The following is a 22,576-nucleotide window of genomic DNA, read 5'->3' as shown; positions in this document are numbered from 1 at the left end:
AACTCATATGTTGTTATTCGATTTTCATTTGGTTCCGAGATACGGGGTTTTAAAATTTTTCTTACAAACTGACAATTTATTTATTGCTCTAAAACCGATTGAGGTGTGCAAATGAAATTTGGTGGGTTTTAAGACATAGTTGGTGCACATGTTTTGACACACAATTAAGAATTTTATATTCACCATTGGCGCGCGTACGGGTAATAGTCTAAAATTTTTGAAACAAAAAAATAGTACACCTCTGAGATATTTTAAATTAAAAAAAAAAAAAAGAATGTGTGTGTACTTTGTACGCACGTAAGAAGATATTCTTCTATTATATAGGTAATTTCAACGAAGTAAATATACTTAACAGGTTATTTGTATTTTATTTAAAAATTAAACTAACTTTCTTATCTACCACTTAAAAATTTTTTATTAAAACAACCAAAAATAAAAAAAAAATATGAATCGCCCAGGATTCGAACCTGCGTCATTCCAATCTTGGAGCTAACGCCCTAGCAACTACACCAGCGAGGTCCTTCTAATTGACATGTAAGTTTCGGATATAATTACACAACACGGCGACAAATAGTGTAAATATTTTATTATTTTACTACAGAGAAACACAAATCCAAAAACACAAGAATTATAATAAATAATACATTTACTAAAAACACTAATATATTCTTTTAATGACTTATTTGCACGGATACAGATACATAAACACCTATCTTGAAAGATTAGCAAGGAACTACATACTGTCTGTGTGCGCAGGCGCGCAGATTTATGTACAATTTTACCCTCAATCGAATCGCGCCTAAAGAAGAATATCTTCAATTATTTTTTAATTCTCTGTTCAATTTCTGACAAACAATCTATCTTCATGTTTGTTCATACGACGCTTCGTTTTCATGCAAAAAATAAAATATTTTAACACTTACAAAGTATTCGAAATAAGTTTCTAAACATTCATATAGAAACTTCGTCGAAAACTATGTAAGCGTTAAGATGTTTTATTTTTTGCATGAAAACGAAGCGACGCATGAAAAAAGGGAACATAGATTTTTTGTCACAAATTGAACGAGGAATTCAAGAAAGATTTTTAATTTGAAATATTTCAGTGGCGTACCATTTCTATCTTTAAAAAATTTCAGACTATTCCCCTTACTCGCGCCAAAGGTGAATATAAAATTCCTTAATTGTATGTCAAAACATGCGCAATAACTATGTCTTAAAACCCACCAAATTTCATTTGCACACCTCAACCGGTTTTAGAGCAATAAATAAATCGTCAGTTTGTAAGAAAAAATTCAACATCCCGTATCTCGGAAACAAATGAAAATCGAATAACAACATACATATGAGTTATTTTTGAATATTTTTACGTATATTATACAGTAAAGTTTGGCGCGTTCCTCCCCACTCACCCTGTATATTTAACAAAAGCAAATTGAGAAATCGAGGAGGTCTAGTTTATATAAACGATGACCTATCAAAGAACGACAGAATTGTACAGAAACATGTCAGACAAAAAGCGCAAGAACTAAGAAAGGAAAGGACAAAAGTGAAAGTAGGGTATAAGAAAATATATGCCAATAGACATCCAGTTGCAGTATGGAGTTGGTAATATCCTTAGAAGAAAGAATAATTCATAGAATCTAATTCATTATGTATGCAAACAAAATAAGAAAATACATTACTTACCCTAGGAACAGCTACTTGGAATATATAGTCAGTCATTGTGGATACCGTACAATTTGTCGTAGCGACATTTATAGATAAAGTGTTACTATCTGGTATTTTTTCTAGAGAAAATATTATTTTTAATCCATCTTTTTGATAGGCAGTTACTGTAGGCACGTTCCTTTCTGAAAATAAAAATTTATATTATGAATAATACAACAGACGTTGTTCTTTATTTTATAGATTTAGAACAAAATCTTAACATAAAATAAAAATAAAACATACTAATATGAGGGTTGTCTTTTTAGTTTTGCATATAGCCATAAAAGACAAAAAATTAGACTTAAAGTACTGTGACGTGATTTTGTCACCCGACTGTTTTCAGCTCCTTGCCTATTTATTATAATTTAACATAAAGGGTCTTGTTTACCGAATTTGATTTATCAATGCACTTAAAAGGGGGACCTTTTTAACAGGTATATTAACCTCGATATTTATTTCTAGAAAATGCTTATTTGATATTTATGTAAGCAACTCTTCGATTGTTATTCTAGAATAAGATGAATTCTTCCGTAATAATCTTTCTTATTCTGGAACATTGTAATAATGTATAAATAGGGGTTTTTGGAATTAGTAAGTCAGTTGTGAATTTGAATACGTCGGTGTATTTTGATGTATCGGGCGCACTATATTTTTGTAATTGTAATTATGTAAATAAATTATTAGATTTGGTGTAATAAATAAATTAGATATCGTAGTTTGTAAAATAAAAGATATAAATTCAGTGTCTTTCATTTGTTTAGAAGTAAGTCATTAAAAATAAATAAAGTCAACTAAAATTAAACTTAGTGCCTAAAAACATAAATAATAAAATAGTAAAGTCAACCGCGTAAAAGTCATTTTTGTAACAATATAATCCTTCTCTTATGCCTGGTTGCACCAACAAATCTTAAGCTCCAACTTACCCCAGCTCAGCTTATAGATAGGGCCGCTTTAAGTCTAACTTACTTTGCACCATAATTTTCGATCGTTATCGATCCAATTTACATGGCAATCCATTGTGACAAGCTGAAAATTGATCTAAGACCCAATGGTGTAACGTGTATGTTTCGCAAGCTGAACTTAAAGCATGTCCTAAGCTTAAGATCTGTTGGTGCAACCAGGCATTGGAGACCGATATTAACTATAATAAAATTATACACCGCACTTACCTGTACTTGTATTACTATCACCGAACAGATCTCCGGATAAGAAATTCGAATTCTGATTACTAATTAATACATTGCTATTATTATTCTCCATGATCAAACCCATATTGTTGCCACCTGTATCCGTTGTTGGTGTAGATGAAATGGGACCGAGGCCTAATAAGTCTAAGAGATCCTGGTTGTTAGTGTTTGAAAGAGACGTGGTGATAGGCTGCGAATTCGGCTTTATTATATCTAGATCTGTACCGCTGTCTCCACCCAACAGGTCCAATAAGGCATTCTAAAATTGAATTTAAATTTATTTTATACATCAAAACAATACAAAGTATGGACGACTCAGTTGAAACAGTAAAAACAATGTAAACACTTTCATAAATACAGGGTGTCCCGGAAAATAGTGCGTTCCTTCAAGGTACGGGCTAAGTGCACCATTTAGAGCAAAAAAGTCTAATACAATTTTTTTTGTAAAGTCAACCGTTTTCAAAAAAAAAAATTATTAATTTTAATGCATTTGATTAATGTCCACAGAAATGCAAATACAGCCGGCAACGCTGCGTTCCTTCTTCTGTGTAAAAATTATTTTACTGTAACTCAACTATCATGAATCATCGACCATTAGGCATATTATGTATTGATAAAATACTGATAACAGTGATAGAAAAACAGCATAATATTTGTGTTTATTAAATATCTAATAAATAAGGTTTGTATAGTGTTTTAACTTACATGAATCATTTTTAAACGATTTTATTTCGTTCAATATTTTGCGTAAAATCTTTACACGTTAATTTGAGTGCCTTTTCTAAAATGCAAATGAATGAACATCTGCAGACATATGCATTCGCGGGAACAATACACGAATAATCAATAAATTTTTTTTATGTTTATTAATTGTTTAAATAAAAAAACGATTTTAATGGAAAATAATTAAATTTTCTTGTTTTTTACAATGTAAAATGTAAAAACTTGAAACTTTTACGTGTTGTAGCTAATGATATGAACTATACATAATTTCACTTTTTACGTTAATTGTTTACGTTATGCTTCATAAATAAACAATAAAGTTTCAAATTTTTTGCCGATTCCGACTACGTCTCATGTTAGTACATCATATGTTTTATACATATTTTAAGAAACATGACGATATATTTTAATGTTTGAAAAGTGTAAGACTAAAAAGTAAAAAATAAAAAAATACGAAAAAAAAAATTTTTAAGAAACGCTTTTCTTTAGTTACGAGTGACTAAAATATAAAAAAAATCAACTAAAAAGCAAAACATAAAAAAAAAATGAAAAAATCTAACACATTCGTTAAAGAAAAGCGTGGGGCGAAAACCGTTTATTCAATGAAGACGCGCCACGCTTTTCTTTGGCGAATGTGGTAGATTTTTCAATTTTTTTTTTATTTTTTGCTTTTTAGTTGATTTTTTTATAATATTTTTAATTTTAGTTATTCGTAACTAAAGAAAAACGTTTCTTGAGGGTTTTTCTAAAAGGCAGTCCGATAACTTATCCATTATGAATATAAAACTTTATTATTATGAGTAGTTTATTTTAATTTTATAGTAAAAACAGTTCCAGAAAAATATTGTATAGGTAAAATATCATTCAATCTGTTATGTACATATACCAAAATATACCAAAAATTCTATTTTCTTTTTGTTCAAAATACACTTGATTTATTAAAAAAACTATTAAGCAGACAACAGGTATTAAATACTTGCATTAAAATTATCTTCACATACATGAAGACCTTAAGAATGAACTAAAATGCCTCTAATGTTCTTTAAACATGCATGTAAATTACAGTTGGTTAAATTACACTAAAGAAACGGAGTTTAATAGTTTCTTATCGACTGGTAATCTAATAAATATTTTATTGGGGGTTTTAATGGTGGTACTTTTAAACAATGGTACTAAACAACTGAGTATTTACTTCTATTTCCCATAGTAAACAAATACAATTCAATACTATCTCTTCAAAAACTGTATGTAACACCAATGTAAACAAAATGGTGTATACTTGTATACGAAACAGGATATATGTCATTACAGAATATAACTTGGTGACGTCACAAGTGTTCGCGAGATTTTTCGATCGTTTGAAATTATTTAAATGGACAGAAGATTTTAAATTTGTATTGCTAAGTTATTATGAGTTTTTGAGGCGTGAAATTTTGGAAATCATATTTTTAAACGAAACTGAGCATTATTCAGCCCTATTCTGTAACTTTTAACAAATCGAATAGAAATGACCAAGTCGAATCGTAATTACCCGAAATCGGAATGTTTGATATCTATCGCGTCATTCGTAATCAGGGTAAATCGAAATCGGTAACTTCTATTTCACGCGCTCAGGAGGCGGTGGCAACCCCGCATTGAAAGGCGAAATGAGTGTTCTGTGACCTGTTTGTTAGACTTCAAATATGACACCGTTGCCATATCCTCAATTTTTCCATACTATCACATTACATAAAGTTATATTTAAAAAAAAAAGTTCTGAAACACCAAAAAAGAAAAGTTTTGAAAAGTAAAGCTCAAGAGGATAAATGGTTTTAAATAAAAGTTAATTAAAATTGTTATAAAAAAAAGGATAAATTAATATATGTAACATAAAAATGATAAATGAAGATAAGATGTATAAATGTTCTTAAATCAAAGATAATTTAAATTGATGTTATTAATTATTATTAATAAATTATTTAAAATCGATATTACTAATAATATGCAATCTTTAATATTTGATTCCAGCTGAAATAACTGCTAAACAAAGTTTCCCAGAAAATGGCCTCTTTTCTATAATTTGTTCAGACTAGGAGCGTTGATTGATAAATATACAAGTATACTCGTATAATATATTTATCAATCAACGCATAAGAAGTATATCGTATGCTATTCTTGTACATTATACCATTGATTGAAATTGTACAAGAAATAAGCAAAAAAAGTATGGCAACACTGTGACTGGCAAACATTCAGATGCCAAATAGCAAATAAATTAATGTTATCTTCAATGCATACTCGTACAACATGTCTAAATTAAATATATAATTCTCTAAACAAATAACAGCACAGACTACAAATTAAGCAGCTACAAAAAGGTACAAATACTATAAATGATTATAAATAAGTAGTAATCAAATGTTTTTAGTAGATATTTAACTGTCAAAACAAAACAAAATACGCTTGCGTCAAGCACAATTCCGTTATCGAAATCTCATTTCGACAGGGTAAAATGGTGTCGAAGTGATTTCTATTCACTATTGCGATTGTAGAGATTCCGAAGTAGTTATGGAATACCGATTTGGACTATTTCTATTCGACTTGGTCACTTATATTCGATTTTACTTACTTCTATCATCGAAATGAGTTACAGAATAGGCATGATTAAGTAATAAAACAAAAATGTGCAAGTTCCCTATTGTATCACCTAAAATATGATTAATTCCAACAAATATTAAATTACTTACAGAATCACTATTTACATTATGTTGAGGACTATCTTCATTAGATCTTGGTTCAGAATCGCTAATGTCTCCATTTGTTTGATTCTCTGTTTGCGTCCGTGTTATCTCCATCGGAGGCATTCTTTCCAACAAAGCCGGTCTCAAATGTGAATATTTACCGAAAAGTTGAGAATACTCGACGCCCCTTTGTTGCAGTTCTACGTGCAAACTCGAACAGAAAGAACTGATGATTTGCTGAATTTTACTAAAATGATAAAAACTTTATTGCAAATTTTAATTATAACGCACCTACAGTTGAGTCCAGGGTTATTTACCCGTGCGTCATCATTTAAAGCATACGAAATAAGTCGGAAATTTACTAAACGCAACAACAAGTGACAGAAAGTGGGTACTACTCCGATCACGGGTTATAGTATAAAATTTGACGTTATCAAATAAACAGTACCTATGTCAAATGTAAGTTTTGCTTTAAAATTTTGGTGCCTAATTACAGCTACATTTGAAGTAGCTTAATAAATTCTTTTTAATTTCGGATGACCAAGGGGGTAAATTTGGACCACAGCGTATGTTTTTCTTTAATGAATTCAAAAGTATTTTCAATTTTTAACTCATTATTTTTTTATTTGACTTCAATATCATTCTAGATATCCTCATATTTTGAAATTAAAAAAATTCCCTATATTTTACTAATAAAAAATATACATATTCTGAAGTTGATGTTTAGTAAAATACCGTCTATTATGTGGAATTCCAAGTAGTTTTACACTGCGCGTTATCAAAATCTATGTTTAGACTCTGGTGCCTGTTATGTACGAATCATGACATTCCTGTCTGCTACAGTTAGTCATTATTATTATTTCCTGGCGTATATTATTATAGTTTATTAGTATTTTGTATACATATAAGATATGGCCCGCAAATATCTTACTGAGGCTGAGTTACAGGAGATTGTTACTGCTAGCGATGAGATAGAAGAGTTTTATGCTGATATAGAAAATGCAATAGTATCAGAAAACGAGGATGTATTGTTAGATGAAGATTTAAATGCTGAAAACATTCATTTCAGGTCTTTTTTGACCTAGGGTCATTTTTTACCCCCGTTGGTCATCCGTGTAACAAAAAAAGGTTGGTCATCGGAAGGTTAATATCATTGATTAACAAATAAATAAACAATTTATAAAAAAATTCAATAACAAATCTTCTTTTTGTTATTTTATTCACTTTGGCGGAAACTTAAACACAAACAACCATTCCTTAACTATGTCAATGAGGTTAGCTTTGTACGTTGTAAAAATTAATCGCAAAATAAAATAGGTGCACTTACCATAAAATTTGAAACTTCAATATAAAATTAGTTGTGAAAACAACTGTTTGTATACTATAAAAAAACTTCAAAATGCAAAAATTAGACAAAATAACAATAAAAAATTCAACAGACTGACAGCCGCAAAAGTAAACAAACCAGAAACGTCACAAATTGTACTTAAAATGAGAAAACATCCCCAATCGTCTTTTTTGTACCTATATCTTTACAATGTACATACTGAGTATAGAGCGTTCATAAAAATAACATGTGTTTTTACTTAATAACAGGCGGTAGCTGGTTTGTCATTAGTTTCATACGTGGAAGAGAATGAAGTTAGATAAAAAGTATGTATTTTATCTCGCCAGATATTAATGACGCGCGGGTAAATAATCATGGACTCAAGTGTAAATGATGGTATTTTTAAAGTAAAAGTTAAATAATTACACTTTTATGAAAAAGAACTTTTTATAATACTACGTTTTTATTATTTTGTAGAACACAATATACAAAAAGTATTATAAAAATAATTATGTCTCGAATCAAAATGTCAATTTTAAAAACAAAAAGAATTTCCGATACCGGGAATCGAACCCGAACCTCCCGGGTGAAAGCCAGGTATCCTATCCACTAGTCACTAGACCATATTGGATGTTAGGTATTGAGATAAAAACTTGGCATAAAAGTTCTAGTGCAACAGTATTAAAATAACTATGATTTTTTGTAATAATAAAACTCAATGCATCCATGTAAAAGCTGTTGAATATTGCATTGTCATCGAGTTCTGAGCTATTCTGGAAATTTCAGATCTTTAGCTAGTCGGGAGGTATGTTTAAAATCGATTACATGATTTTTACCGGACAAAGAACAAGTGAAGTATATAAAAATGTTATCTAAGGAAATGGTATAGAAAATCACTACATGGTTATTCAGAGCTGCTGTCAATATAAAGTCACACTCATAAAAAAATATATGCTGTTGCTATAACTATAGTAACATACACTTGCTTCTACACAGCCATGATGTGATCAAGTCAAATTTAGCTCAATGGTACCTCGAGCGTGAAACATTGGATATTTTATACATCCATGTGTAAAATCACATCATTTTTATATGTTCCTATGACGGATTAAGTTTAAAGGGTTTTTACCCTAATATTTTTACTTTGGTGGTTAGCATGTTCGATTCAAGAAACACTGATGATGATCGGTCAACCGATTGAAAACTAGTTCTGTTTGTTTTATGATGTAGACCTGTATAGGGATTTTAACAAATATACCTTTTATAAAGGATTTCATGGTTTTTTCATAGTAACATACTTACTTGTGAGTAGAATTAAATCTAGTGCTCAATTTCATCAAACTCATAAGGGTATATTGTTTAGTCATGACAGTGTTCTGAGTAGACCATAACAGTCTTTGATACACCTCTATGACCTCTTCTTCTGTTGGAACCGTTACACCATTTTCATCATCTTGAGTTCCTTGAAGCAGTAAATCACCGTACTCTCCTATCGCCCAAACTGCTACCTGAGTCAAAGGCTGTCTGTTCTGAAGGTCTTCTGAGAGCGCTTTAAATAACTGAATACTGACATAGGCCTGCTGACTAGTGCTGTCAGAAATTAACTGGATAGTTGAACTGATGACATCGTCTCGAACATAGTTACCAGCCTACAAAATTAATTTATTACTATCAAAAAAAAATTATCTACATACAGGATGTGGCGTTAGTGCGAGGAAGTCCAATTACATACTCGTTTGACACGAAAAAAAGTTATTTAGATAAAAGTTGGAGCACAGATAGGACCATGATTTAATAGCTATTTGTATAACAAGGGAGGAAAGTGCTACTTTTCCTCCCGAGAATGAAGTTTACTGCCCGACGCGTAGCGGAGGGCAGTAATCATTCAAGGGAGGAAAAGGCACTTTACTCCCATGTTATACATATGGTTTTTCCACCTTCCTCAAATAACAAGTCATTTTTTCATTTTTACTTAATTTATTTATGTAACTAACCAACAAAATTTATTAGAACTAAAACTAACAAGTACGTACAATATAACTGTCAACTGTCAAATATAAGTCAAATTAATAATGTAAACATTGTTAAATCAAAATAACAATTTACTGTTTTTTACCATTCTGCAAAATACAGAGTGTTTTATAAATAAACTTTAAAATGTATAGAAACTTACGTAATAGAAAATAGATATTGTACAAGGCGTCAATAAGTTACATTTCATGAATGAAATACCATGACGTCACTTTTACTTTTCCTCCCTAGGGAGGAAAAATATTTTCCTCCCTAGGGAGGAAAAGTACAACTTTGCTCCCTACAATCAGGTCCGGAAAAGTATACTTTCGGTAGAGGTAGGTGGAAAAAATATTTTCATATATACAGAGCCACCAGTATTGACAGGGTGAGATAATCTATGATTTTTTAAATGGAACACCCTGTATATTTTTACATTTTTGGATTCTCCTCGATGTCTTCTTTCTTAAAATATAGGGTTTGGTAATATTATACGAGGTAGTTTAAAAGATAATTACGTTTTTTTTTTTGTTAATTTCTATTCCTAAATGGAACACCCTGTATTTAGTATTGTAATGAAATGATATTTTATGGAACTTTTTTATTTATTAAACATTCCCTATACCTAAATGCTTTAATTTCTGAGTTATTCCTGATTATTTAAGCCAAACATTAATTGCAAAAAAAATACGTGAAATTTTATTAGGTGGCCTTGCAAATATTCAATCAAAGATAATTTTTCGAAAAGAAATACACATTAATCTAGACTGATCCTTAATTTATTAATATTGGATGAGATATCAAAATACCTACATACCTACATACTACGTAGGTAAAATGTTGGTTCGTAAAATACATTGATTGTTGGTGTATTAATAAAAACATACGATATGCTACCTAATTGGCTATGACACTTTTGCTTAAACATTTGACATTATACTATTTTTATAGTTCCCGTTGCTTTGTTACCATTACTAATATGAATTTTTCTAATGAGGAACTTATTAATACGGTTTTTGTTCTAGAACTGTATAACAAAAATGTGCTACTATGGTTTGTTTTTAAACCAGGAGGAATAAACTAAAAAGACAGATTCACACCAAAGAAAGTCACTAGAAAAATGACCAAATACATCTTTTTTGGTTGATCATATCGACCTTCGACGGTACTGCATATATATTATATTATACTAATACGTCACTGCAGAGTTCTAAAAACAACCGTTTATTATACAGGGTGTTTCAATGGGAAACGGAAATACTTTAATGGTGCATACAGGTCACCGAGGCTGTTCTAGATATTACATTTTTTGCCCTACCTACTTTTATAACCGAGTTACAGGGTGTTTTATCGATTTTGCTCATTTCTTTTCTAAGCCATAACTTTAGAACCACCCTGTATATTTTTTTTTTATTTTTGGTACACATATGTCTCATTCAAAACCCAAAGGACCCACATACTAATCACTGGAATATCCAGGTCCGGATTAACAAAAAATTATAAAGCAATTGTGACCTTAAGGTGATACAGTAGCGATCAACAGGTAGCAGAAACGCGTTCCAAGATTGCGGCTGTAATTTTGAATATTTTTTCGAGATATTTGGCACACATATTCGTAATGTAATAAAGAATGGCGGTACAGAGCCCAATTTGAAAAATATATTAATATGTGGAAATTACTCTGTAATTAAATAAAATATTAAAAAAACGAGCTTGTACCGCCATTAAGAAGAACAAAAAAATACACTTTCTTCAAATAAACTTTTTTATCCGATGCCTAGATTTTGTGTCATTTTGGAACTACTAATGAAATAAAAAATTTTCGTAGTTCCAAAATGACACAAAATCTAGGCATCGGATAAAAAAGTTTATTTGAAGAAAGTGTATTTTTTTGTTCTTCTTAATGGCGGTACAGGCTCGTTTTTTTAATAATGTATTTAATTACAGAGAAATTTCCACATATTAATATATTTTTCAAATTGGGCTCTGTACCGCCATTTTTTATTATATTACGAATACGTGTGCCAAATATCTCGAAAAAATATTCAAAATTACAGCCGCAATCTTGGAACGCGTTTTCGCTACCTGTTGATCGCTACTGTTTCCTCTTAAAACAACACCCTGTATATTGAAATTTTGAAAATCTGTTTGCATATTTGAAAATAGCACAAAAAACTAAGTTTATTGGTTTGCTTTAATTTGACGGCCAGACAATTTTTTGTCTTTAATTTTGAAGTTATATTGAATTTTTTAAGAACTCTGACATTAAAAAGCAGTATTATTAACTTTTAATTATAAATTATTAAAGTTAATGAATAAATACCCATTTTAAAAATAATCAACAATTATTTACCACATTGAACGACCCAATTACTAATGACAAGAAAAATCTAGGTCCGGATTAACAAAAAAAATATAAAGTAATTGTGACCTTGAGATTGTGATACCCGAGATTAAAAACCAGGTATTATTAACTTTTAATAACAATTTTAATGAATCAATACTTATTTTAAAAATACTGAATACTTATTCACTACGCTGGCTTCATAGATTCTCCAAAGGACATCGCACACATCTTATGGAAAATATAATGTCACTCAAATTCAATAAAATTTATACTAATAGATTCGTTTTAAATTAACGGTCAAATCTTATCATTGCGCCAACTCTTAATTATGATTAATTACGGCGCAAATTGCAATTAAAGTTTATCGAAATCAAATTTTTTAGTCAGTAAAAGTGTCAGTTTACAATCACTATTGCTCTGGGTGCTATTCAAAAGAGCTTTAAACCCCGCTGGGCCTAAGCGGATTAGTAAAACTAATCCGCTGATTTATGGAGTACCGACAATTTGGGTATTATAAAATATTTTTTCTCTCTCTAACTTATGTACGTATCCATTTGATTTCAGTTTTATTTATATCAATTTCTGCTCTTATTATTGAAAATATGGAGTTGGCGCAATGATAAGATTTGACCGTTAATTTAAAACGAATCTATTCGTATAAATTTTATTGAATTTGAGTGACATTATATTTTCCATAAGATGTGTGCGATGTCCTTTGTAGCTGTATGCACATCATTAAAAATTAGAATTGCGAGAATTGGAATATTTTAATGATTTAGTCAAGAATTAAAAAAACAGCTATATCTAATAAAAAAAAATCTTTTAAAAAATTTAACATAAATTAAAAATATTTGAACTATAACAGTTGCTCAAAATGTCGGCCATTTTGTTCGATGCATTTCCTTGCTCGTTTTAAAAGATTTCGAATCGATTATCTAATTACATTGGGATTGTTCTTAATTTTTCTGGCAGCTTCTTGTCACCTTGACAGAATTAATCAATATGATTTCAAAATTGCTGTAATTAAATTATCTGCCCAAAAATTTGACATGCACCTTTTAACGCAGTTTTTTATGTTCTTTTAAAATACGTAAACAAATTTTCAAAATTTAATTATACAGGGTGTTGTTTCAAGGTCACAATTACTTTATTTTTTTTTGTTAATCCGGACCTGGATTATTCTCATGGTTAGTACGTTGGTCGTTTGGGTTTTGAATGAGACATATGTGTACCAAATATCAAAAAAATATACAGGGTGGTGCTAAAGTTATGGCTTAGGAAAGAAATGGGCAAAGTCGATAAAACACCCTGTAACTCGGTTATAAAATTCGGTAGGGCAAAAAATGTAGTATACCTAGAACCGGCTCGGTGACCTCTATTCACCATTAAAGTATTTCCGTTTCCCAATGAAACACCCTGTATAAAAGTAGACTAAAAATCGAAAAATTAAAGGAATAACGAAGAAAACAAAAAAAATCGTGGATATAACTTAATTAACCTATGAAATGCCAGTAGTGGCAAAATGGCATAAATGTCGTTAGTGTCAAAATTATATAACAGTGGAGTAAACTTGCTTGAAGTTGGACCAATAATTACAAACAAGCATTACGTCGCGGTAAATTTGAATTACTCCTCTTGGTTTAAAAACAGACCATAGCAATGGCTGCGTTCACCAGAAATAATCGGTTTAAGTTTCAACTAAACAGCTATGTTGCAGCGCTTTAAAACTACGTTTAGTCTGGTGAATGGTATTTTTCCGTTTGACACTTTCATAGTTGTTTTTTTTTTGTGTTCCCACCTGTTCTATGTATCAACCTAACCTAAAACGAGATTCGTTGTTTTTGTTGATTTATTATACTTATCGTTCAACGATAAATTGGACGTACCTTAAACAAATTTAATTCAAAAATGGATAATATACTACCTTTATTGATGTTTGATAATGAAATGAACAAGAAATAATTTTTGGTGCTGCTGGCTGTGCTGGACTTAGCAGAGCAGAACCATTGGATGACCCACCATAAATAAATAATAATTATCAGTAGTAATTGCACAAGAGCTCTAAAATTATTGAATTTTTCCCGAGTGTCACTTTGGCAGTTTTAATTTCACGAGCCAAAGGCGAGTGAAACTATGTCAAAGTGTCACGAGGGCAAAAATTCTATATTAATTTTAGAGTTCGAGTGCAATTTGTTGCGATTATTTCATGAATAAAACTGCTCAAAACCAAAATTTTATTGTAATTTATTTATGTAAGTACAAATTAGTGCAATTAAACACACAGTTGTTATAAATATGTATTTGACGGTTGAAAGTCATCACTTTTATAATTTTTAAAACATTTCTCATTAATGTCACTGAATGTATTTTTTCGTAGCAACGAAGGGCATCTGACGTAATATGCTTAACGACGGGAGATTATCAAAAATTATCGATTTAATTCAGACTTCTGTAGCTTTCTATTGGTCAGAATCTCCTATGAATGAAATAATCACGTAAATATGAATTATGTTGAAAATATTGTTCCTTAATACACAGATTTACAATTTCGTGAGCATATACAATTATGTATCTCCTAAGATTCAATTACTTTATAATTAAAACCATTGTAAAATAAATATTTTCAAATAATCGCGCCATTACAATATATTTCTTAAACACGTTCAATATTGAAGCGATACAAATACTACGTTCAATAAAATGGCGACCGCTTAGTCAACACGTTGAAGTTTAGCCTAAATTGACATGACGTTCACCGGAAAAATCTAAACAGTTTCAGAGCGCTGACGTAGCGCACTGGTCTGGTGAACGCACCCAATAAGAAATTTATCATCAGCAATTCACTGATAGACGACAATCAAGAAGAGAAAGTTTTCAAAGTTTACTAGAAAGATTTCAACGGACTGGACACTTAGATTACGTGAAATCTAATTGAACAAAAACTATTGTAAATAAATTAAATGTAATAATTAGTGTCACCATATTAATCAGTTCCTCGTTAGAAAAATTCGTATTAGTAATGGTAACAAAGCAACTGGAACTATAAAAATAGTATAATGTCAAATGTTTGAGCAAATTTAGTGTCATCGCCAACTAGGTAGAATATTGTATGTTTTCAACGAAAACTTTTCGTTTATAAATTTGCAAAAGTCTGTGTGTTATTGCGTTGCCGCTCCTGCACGAGCAGATGTGTCGATGGATTCTTATGTAGTTTTGTCTTCTGAATCCAAATCTGAAAACGGCATTTCGATATCTCTAACCGTCTTCGAGATAATCGACCTCAAAATCTAAAATGTGACGTCACAATCCGGTTATCTCCTACCAGGCACTAAACGTCAGCTGAAATCTTTGATTAGGAAGTAGGCTACTTTTTTTAATCTGAATTTGTTAAGCAAAGCAAATGTTATTATTTACATTTGAGTTTGACACTTCGTGAATGTCAAACTAAATTTTAAATTATTTAGCTATTAATAAAATATAAATGACATTTTATAGTGAATTTAATTATTATATAAAATAATATGTGTAATGAATGTATAAAAATACAATTTGAGTATATTTTGAAAGCAATAATACATATTATACTATATTAATAATGAATCAATAGAAACGATTATAGACCACACAACCCGAAACACAAGTATGCAAATACGGTTGCGTGAAGCGTGGCACAAAGCCGTGGAATTTACGAGACTCGCTCGGTCTGTAGATCCAAGTAAAGTTCATCAGTAAAAAGTATTTATCTTTATCATGTATGTATTATTTATTTTACAATATTGGAAAATTGTTATTTAAAATGTGGTTTGGAATAAAAAAAGTATGTTCTGATAGATGAAATTACATCCTTCTAATGGAAAAAAATATTTGACGAATTTTCTCAAATTATGGATACCAACATCATTTTCAGTTATAACTCTTGTATTTTTAATTTGGCGAAGAAAAGTTATTCTTCATAAAAATCTCTTCTTGGTCTAAGATTTATGATGCAACCATCATGAATCAAATTTTATTAATTTTATACGAGGTATGTAAAAAATATGAATTTCGAGTAAAGTATCTTTATAGTTCACAACATTTAAATTAGAATGATATATTTGCACATTAAAACATAATTTTTAATTCTGAACAGCTTTTCGGAATAGCAATTTTCTATATTATGAATTTAAATACGTATATAAACAAAGTTTTCGTTATGATAATGCTCGCATTTTCAGCTTGTTATTAATATTTTACGCAACAACAATCTTCACTACGTAGGTATTTTAATATCTAATACAATATTAATAAATTAACGATCAGTCTAGATTAATATATATTTTTTTTTCGAAAAATTATTTTTGATTGAATATTTTCACGGCCACCTAATAAAATTTTGCGTAATTTTTGTTGCAATTAATGTTTGGCTTACATAATCACGAATAACTTACAAATTAAAGTAGTTAGATGCTTACCATAAAATATCATTTCATTACAATACTAAAATACAGGGTGTTCCATTTAAGAATACTCAGGAAATATTCATTGCTAGTTTCGACCAACCCTGTATACTAAAATTAAACATTTCGCTATAATAATGTTTAACAATAGTAGACTATATTAAAAATCGTTTGAACATAAATAAAAATTTTGATGTCAAATCAATACAATTATACAGGTGTGAATGTTGCGAAGAAATTAATCGGCGCAGTTTCTTGAGGCTATGACTTTCAATGATAATTATACAAAATAGACTTACCGCTACTAAAACTTTTAAAAGAGTGTCCAAATGCCACCTTTTATTCGGCGAATATCTCTCTGCCGCTAATACTATGGAACTGGAACACTGGGCTTTAAACTCTGGATCTGTCTTTTCCAAAAACGTTAATAGCTCCTTCATCATCGTCCGAATATTCTGAGAATTGACCAAGGCGAACGACAATTCCATCGCCCTTCTTCGTATCGAGACGTCGGGATCTTTCAAGCATTCTAAGATTGTGGACCGATGTCGCTGAACTGCAGATGTGTCTACATGAACCGTCCTCAGTAGAGTATTTAAAGCTACGTATCGTATATTTTTATCGTTATTTAACAAAAATCTTCCAAGAATATTGACGGCTAACACCTTAAAATATAAACGAAATAAATATTAGCAGATCAGAGAATGTTTATAATACTGTATATTATATGAAAAAGCATTGTATCTCCATGTTAAGGGGTCTTACAGAGTGCATTATTGATCATAATTACACAACTCTTCTTCAGAATACTAGAGAGATATTGTACAGTCACTTTTGCACTTGCTGTATTACAGCACGCGTTATTTTGACAGTAGAGCATGCGCAGATATGATATTTGGCTTACGCTGCGTTATTGGAAAGAAAATAGTGCCTGCCGTTTTTAGGGGAGCCGTTACGCTGTGCGGTATTCGTTGCGCTATTTTTTTCAGGTTATGTTTTTGTTGTTTGTCTTTTATTTAAACCAAGTTTATTTGTAATAATTTTCTAAAATGAGTACCTCAGACAGTAGCAAACGAATCAGATTTACGTCTGATGACGATTTGTGTTTATTAAAATAAGTTTTATTTCAAAATCAATTGACCTACCCAGAAAATTGGACTTTAGTTCAGGAAAACATGAAAAGTACAACTGGAAAATCTTTTATTTTAAAAACACTCAAGGATCATTTTTGTTTCTCTTGCTCGATATTTGGAAGAAAATTCAAACCTTCCTTCCATATAAATCAAATTCTTTTATTTTGAGCATGTAATAGGTATATGTTCATCTCTCAGAATGTTATGAAAGATGATATACTCGATGTCTTCATCATTAGAATTGGCCCAAATGAGAGTTTCTAAATCTTCATCCAAAATTGCATACAAATTAGACAAACAACTAATCTTAATCGAGCCGTAAAAATACCGCAACCAATATGTTGAGCAATATCTGTATTTATGACACTTCTGAGAAATGTCAATTCTGTCAAAATAGCGCGGTGTAAATAGCGCAACGTAGGCTGTGTTAAATTTGCAATATCTCTCTACTATAAATATAATAGCGCAACAACTGCAGTGAAATTTTACTATGGCGACACAAACACATTTCCCTTGGAGAAAGGTATTAGGCAAGGAGACACCATCGCTCCTAAACTATTCACTGCTCTATTGTGTGCCAAGAGAAACAATAATGGGGAAAATATTGGAGTCAACATAAATGGGGAGTTTCTCGGCAACTTGAGGATTGAAGACGATATAGTCCTTATTGTAGACCGAGTAGATCATACCTGAAAACTTTTTTAAGACTTTCCGTGGTTAGTATTAACTTTTCCAAGACACAATACACGACCAACCTTGTACTGACCAAAAATATGTCAACTAATGGCAGGCCAATTGAACAAGTGTATACCAATAAGTATTTGGGCCACGGGATTAAATTAGGAAGAGACAATCAAACAGAGTTAAACATGAGAATAGGACTAACATGGGAAGCTTATGGAAAACTGAAGGAAGTCTTTAGATCAGATATTCCCAGGTGCTTGAAATAGAAGGTCTTTGATTAATGTGTACTCCCAGTTCTAGCGTATGGAGCAGATCCATTGACCCTTAACAGAAAAGTAATCCATAAGATACAAGTGGCACAGAGAGCAATGAAGAAGTAAATGTTGAATATATCCCTCAAAGACAGAGTTTCAAATCAAATAGTTAGGAGAACAGAATAACAGTTTTACAGAATTGCAGTTAACAGAATTACAACGCTAAAATGGAACTAGGCGGGACATGTTGCTAGAGTCAGAGATGGAAGATGGGCTTTAGAATGGAGACCTAGACATGAGGTTCGCTGGGAACTTGTAATGATATGATGCCTGCAACCGGCGTTCGGCAGATCAACCGCAGAGGATCGAACGAGTTTCCATATTGGCGCAGCCCCCCCCCTACGTTCCATCAGTCCGGCGAAATGAGTGGTGGCTACCGAGAGTGTATTTAAGACAAGCAAGGAGAATCTTCAAAGGAGTTTCTCTTGGCGTACTGAACCAGGAAGAACTCAAACGGAAGAGATGCAATTGGAACTTTGCCGAAGTGGACGCGCTCTGTAGTGAGGTGGCGTTCCGCCGGAACTGTATGCGCAGTGAACGGTAGTAGCCATCTCCAATCAGGAGACGGTCAATGGCTGACTATGTGTCGGTGTTTGATTGTTATCGCATTGGATTGAAATGTGATAAGCTACGAGTATGAATGTGTAGATAGATTAATTCCATGAAGCGTGATTGCGATTATACTGTGTTGTTATTATATTTTTAATAATAGTTATAAATATAAATTTGTCTGATGAAGTAGCTTTCAATCCTAATAACAATATTATTAATATTTTTAAAATATCAAAATATTACTACGCTTTTGAATACCGCATTACAGCTGAGCTTAGAAGATAAATTATCGTAACGAGACTATGTACTAAGTATAAGTTGCTAATTTATTATTTCTCTACTTAGCTGTTTTAATTAAGCAATAATACTATTCTTTATGGACACAAGTGATTAGGCTCTAACAGCTGATAATAATTTACAGGAAAAGCCTTTTATGGCTAGTTTTATTAATCTAAGAAGGAATTTTATTAATTTTAATAGTTCTACATTATCTTCTCACTTTTTTGTTTATAAAAGATTTTTAAATTGAAAACTTATTGGTCCATTTTCTTGGTAACACCTCCATGGCTTCTAAAATTTGCAAGCCAGATGGATGCTGAAGCGAAGAAGACAAGAGGGAATTCAAAAAACTTACAATTCACGATCCCGTCTGTTCAGCTGGTAAATTCCAACAGAAAATGGACCTAAGTTACTCAAAGAAGTAACGACCAATATAAAAATAAAATAAAAATTCCATTTTTAATTCAGTTGCTATGCGAAGGCAAAACAATCTTATTTTTCACTTAAAAGAGCAGTCCAGCCCTCTGAATCGACGATTTTCGACTCTTGTTGGAGTCTCATCGGAAAGAACGTAGGCCTGCTTCTCCATACTTTAAGTGATCAACACCGAGAGTGTATCGCCCACACCGGGAAAAAATATTTTAGTAATATTTTAATATTTTTAAATATTAATAATATTGTTATTAGGATTGAAAACTACTTCATCTTTCAATTGCCAGCTGACGCTAGTCACCTAGTCCATTCACGTCAGTTGCGGTGTGGGGGATAAACTCTCGGTGTTGAGTTCTCTCCGATGAGACTCCAACAAGAGTCGAAAATCGTCAATTCAGAGGGCTGGAATGCTCTCCGTATTTTAAGTGAAAAATAAGATTGTGTTGACTTCGCATTGCAACTGAATTAAAAATGGAATTTTTATTTTATTTTTATAAATTTTTCTTTTTTGCAGCTCGCTCCGGAACGGGGCGAAGATAGAATATTTTATTTTGTTATTTTTAATTTTGAACTGTATATAAATATCCTGAATATATTTATTTTATTTTTAACCTGTGTTTTACTGAGTCTGTTATCCCGTTACAAACTAGTTCGCTAAAGATTATTATCACGGTGATCGACAAGTCGTAAATTCAATTATAGATTCCCTTATCGATTAATTCATCACTGCTATGCTTTATATTTACATCTTAAAAAGCGGAAAGGATAATAATACGAATTTTAGTTTCCGACTTTTTTGACTTATAGTAGTTCATAGATGGTGCTAGTAGTACCTCTTTGTAATTATTTTAATTACGCCGAAAGTTGAGAGAGATTTGTTTCCAGTTCAGTGCTTGTATGGAGTTGCTCTGACGAGATTTATGATAACGAAATACGCATAAGCACATAGTGGAAGCCCTATTCTGAAACCAAATCTCAAGCATATTTTACTTTTAGTTCAATTAGTATATCTGAAAGAAACTTAAACTTTTCTTAAAATTTTTAATAATACATAAACTTATACTTACTCTCAGACCTCCTTCGGATTTGATGTCCATTATTGATAAAACAGTTTCATATAAAATTGTATTGCCCACATTCTTACTGGTTTCTGTATTGGTAGCTACTTGTGCTAAGATATCGTTCATAGCTTCTGAGGCATCTACATCGTTGATTCCCAATACTCGTAGAAGCTTCAATATTTTTACCTGAGGCAAAAATTAAACGTTTAATGTATTTAAAAAGTCATACAAAAAATAAAATTATTCACTGGTAGTCTAGGCGCCAGAGGAGTCACCGTGTCCTTTTCAATTCTGATGGACAAACTCAACGGTTTCTTATGGATTTTTGGCGGCTGATCGCGAATTTCGAGGGTGGATTTCGATCCGAGTGGTCAAAAAATTGTTATAAACAATTTAATTTTTTTTTATACGGCACTGGCTCATTAACTAAAAGAGATAAAAAAAGTTTCAAATAAAATTTTTTCCTTAATAAAAAACGAAGAAAAAACGTTTACTAAACTTAAATCCAACAATTAGAACTCAAGATATTGTAAAATTAGTGCACAATGCAAATTGCAAAATAAGTATTTTTCGAAGCTTTATCGATCGTAGCTCGGCTTCTACGCATGCAAATGAGCCTTAGAAGATCTCATTTTAAAGCTTAATTAATCGGCTTCCAAACAAAGTTTGTTTAATTCTTGACCTTCATTTGTTTTCAAGTTATACCAGTTTGAAATTATAATTTTCTTAAAAAAATGTACATTAATTTGTTTATAAGGGTTTCAAGCAAATTTGAGCTATAAACATTTATACTTTAATTAACAATAATGATAGAAGACCTCAAAGAAACAATTTGAGCTTATGAAAATGTTCTTAAGTTTATTTTTGGACAAGATATTGATATTTTAATGGCGCTCTATGAGGCGCAAGATCGGCTCACATTCAAGTAAGTGACGAAATTCGTAGCCAAAATATCGATATCTTGGCCAAAAATAAACTTACAAACATTTTCCTAAGCTCAAAATGTTCCTTTTGAGTTCTTCTATCATTATTATATTATTATGAAACCCTTATAAACAAATTAATGTAGAATTTTTTTAAGAAAATTTTAACTTCAAACGGGTATAACTTTAAAACAAATGAAGATAAAGTAATTTAACAAACTTTGTTTAAGAGTCTATTAATTAAGCTTTAAAATGAGACCCTATAAGCCGATAAAGTTACGATCGATAAAGCTTCGAAAAATACTTATTTTGCAATTTGCATTGTGCACTAATTTTACAATATCTTGAGTTCTAATTGTTGGATTTAAGTTAAGTAAACGTTTTTTTCTTCGTTTTTTATTAAGGAACAAATTTTATTTGAAACATTTTTTTATCTCTTTTAGTTTATGAGCCAGAGCCTTATAAACAATTAAATTGTTTATAACAATTTTTTGACCGCTCGGATTTTTTGACCAATTTGTAAATTTTTTACCTGCTACAGTTTTGTCCAGTATAATATTATTGTTAAAATGCATATTTTTGGGGATATTTGCAAAAAACTGTTGAAAATCGTGAGAAAATTCCGAATTTTCAATTGCCAATAACTTGAAAAGTATTGGGTTTTTGGAAAAACTTTATGAAACATTTGTTGCTTAAAATTAGGTCTTCTATCTATATCCGAGGTTATTTTGAAAAAAAAAT

The 22,576-nt window shown here is 31.0% G+C and overlaps 1 protein-coding gene across 5 annotated transcripts in view; it reads right to left on the bottom strand.

Moving 5' to 3' along the window:
- Positions 1–22,576, bottom strand: part of LOC126882908 (AP-1 complex subunit gamma-1) — a 72,236-nt gene that overhangs the window by 12,234 nt on the left and 37,426 nt on the right. For all 5 annotated transcript variants that reach the window (XM_050647980.1, XM_050647984.1, XM_050647983.1 and 2 more), the window contains 6 exons: positions 20,919–21,098; positions 16,757–17,122; positions 8,967–9,313; positions 6,344–6,584; positions 2,877–3,153; positions 1,687–1,850 (listed from right to left, as the gene is read on the bottom strand). In XM_050647980.1, coding sequence (XP_050503937.1) covers positions 1,687–1,850; positions 2,877–3,153; positions 6,344–6,584; positions 8,967–9,313; positions 16,757–17,122; positions 20,919–21,098 — 1,575 coding nt within the window. The remainder of the gene's footprint in view (positions 1–1,686; positions 1,851–2,876; positions 3,154–6,343; positions 6,585–8,966; positions 9,314–16,756; positions 17,123–20,918; positions 21,099–22,576) is intronic.

Source organism: Diabrotica virgifera, chromosome 4 (genome assembly GCF_917563875.1).
Source record: "Diabrotica virgifera virgifera chromosome 4, PGI_DIABVI_V3a".
Classification (NCBI taxonomy): domain Eukaryota; kingdom Metazoa; phylum Arthropoda; class Insecta; order Coleoptera; family Chrysomelidae; genus Diabrotica; species Diabrotica virgifera.
This window is presented reverse-complemented; position numbering and strand designations above follow the sequence as displayed.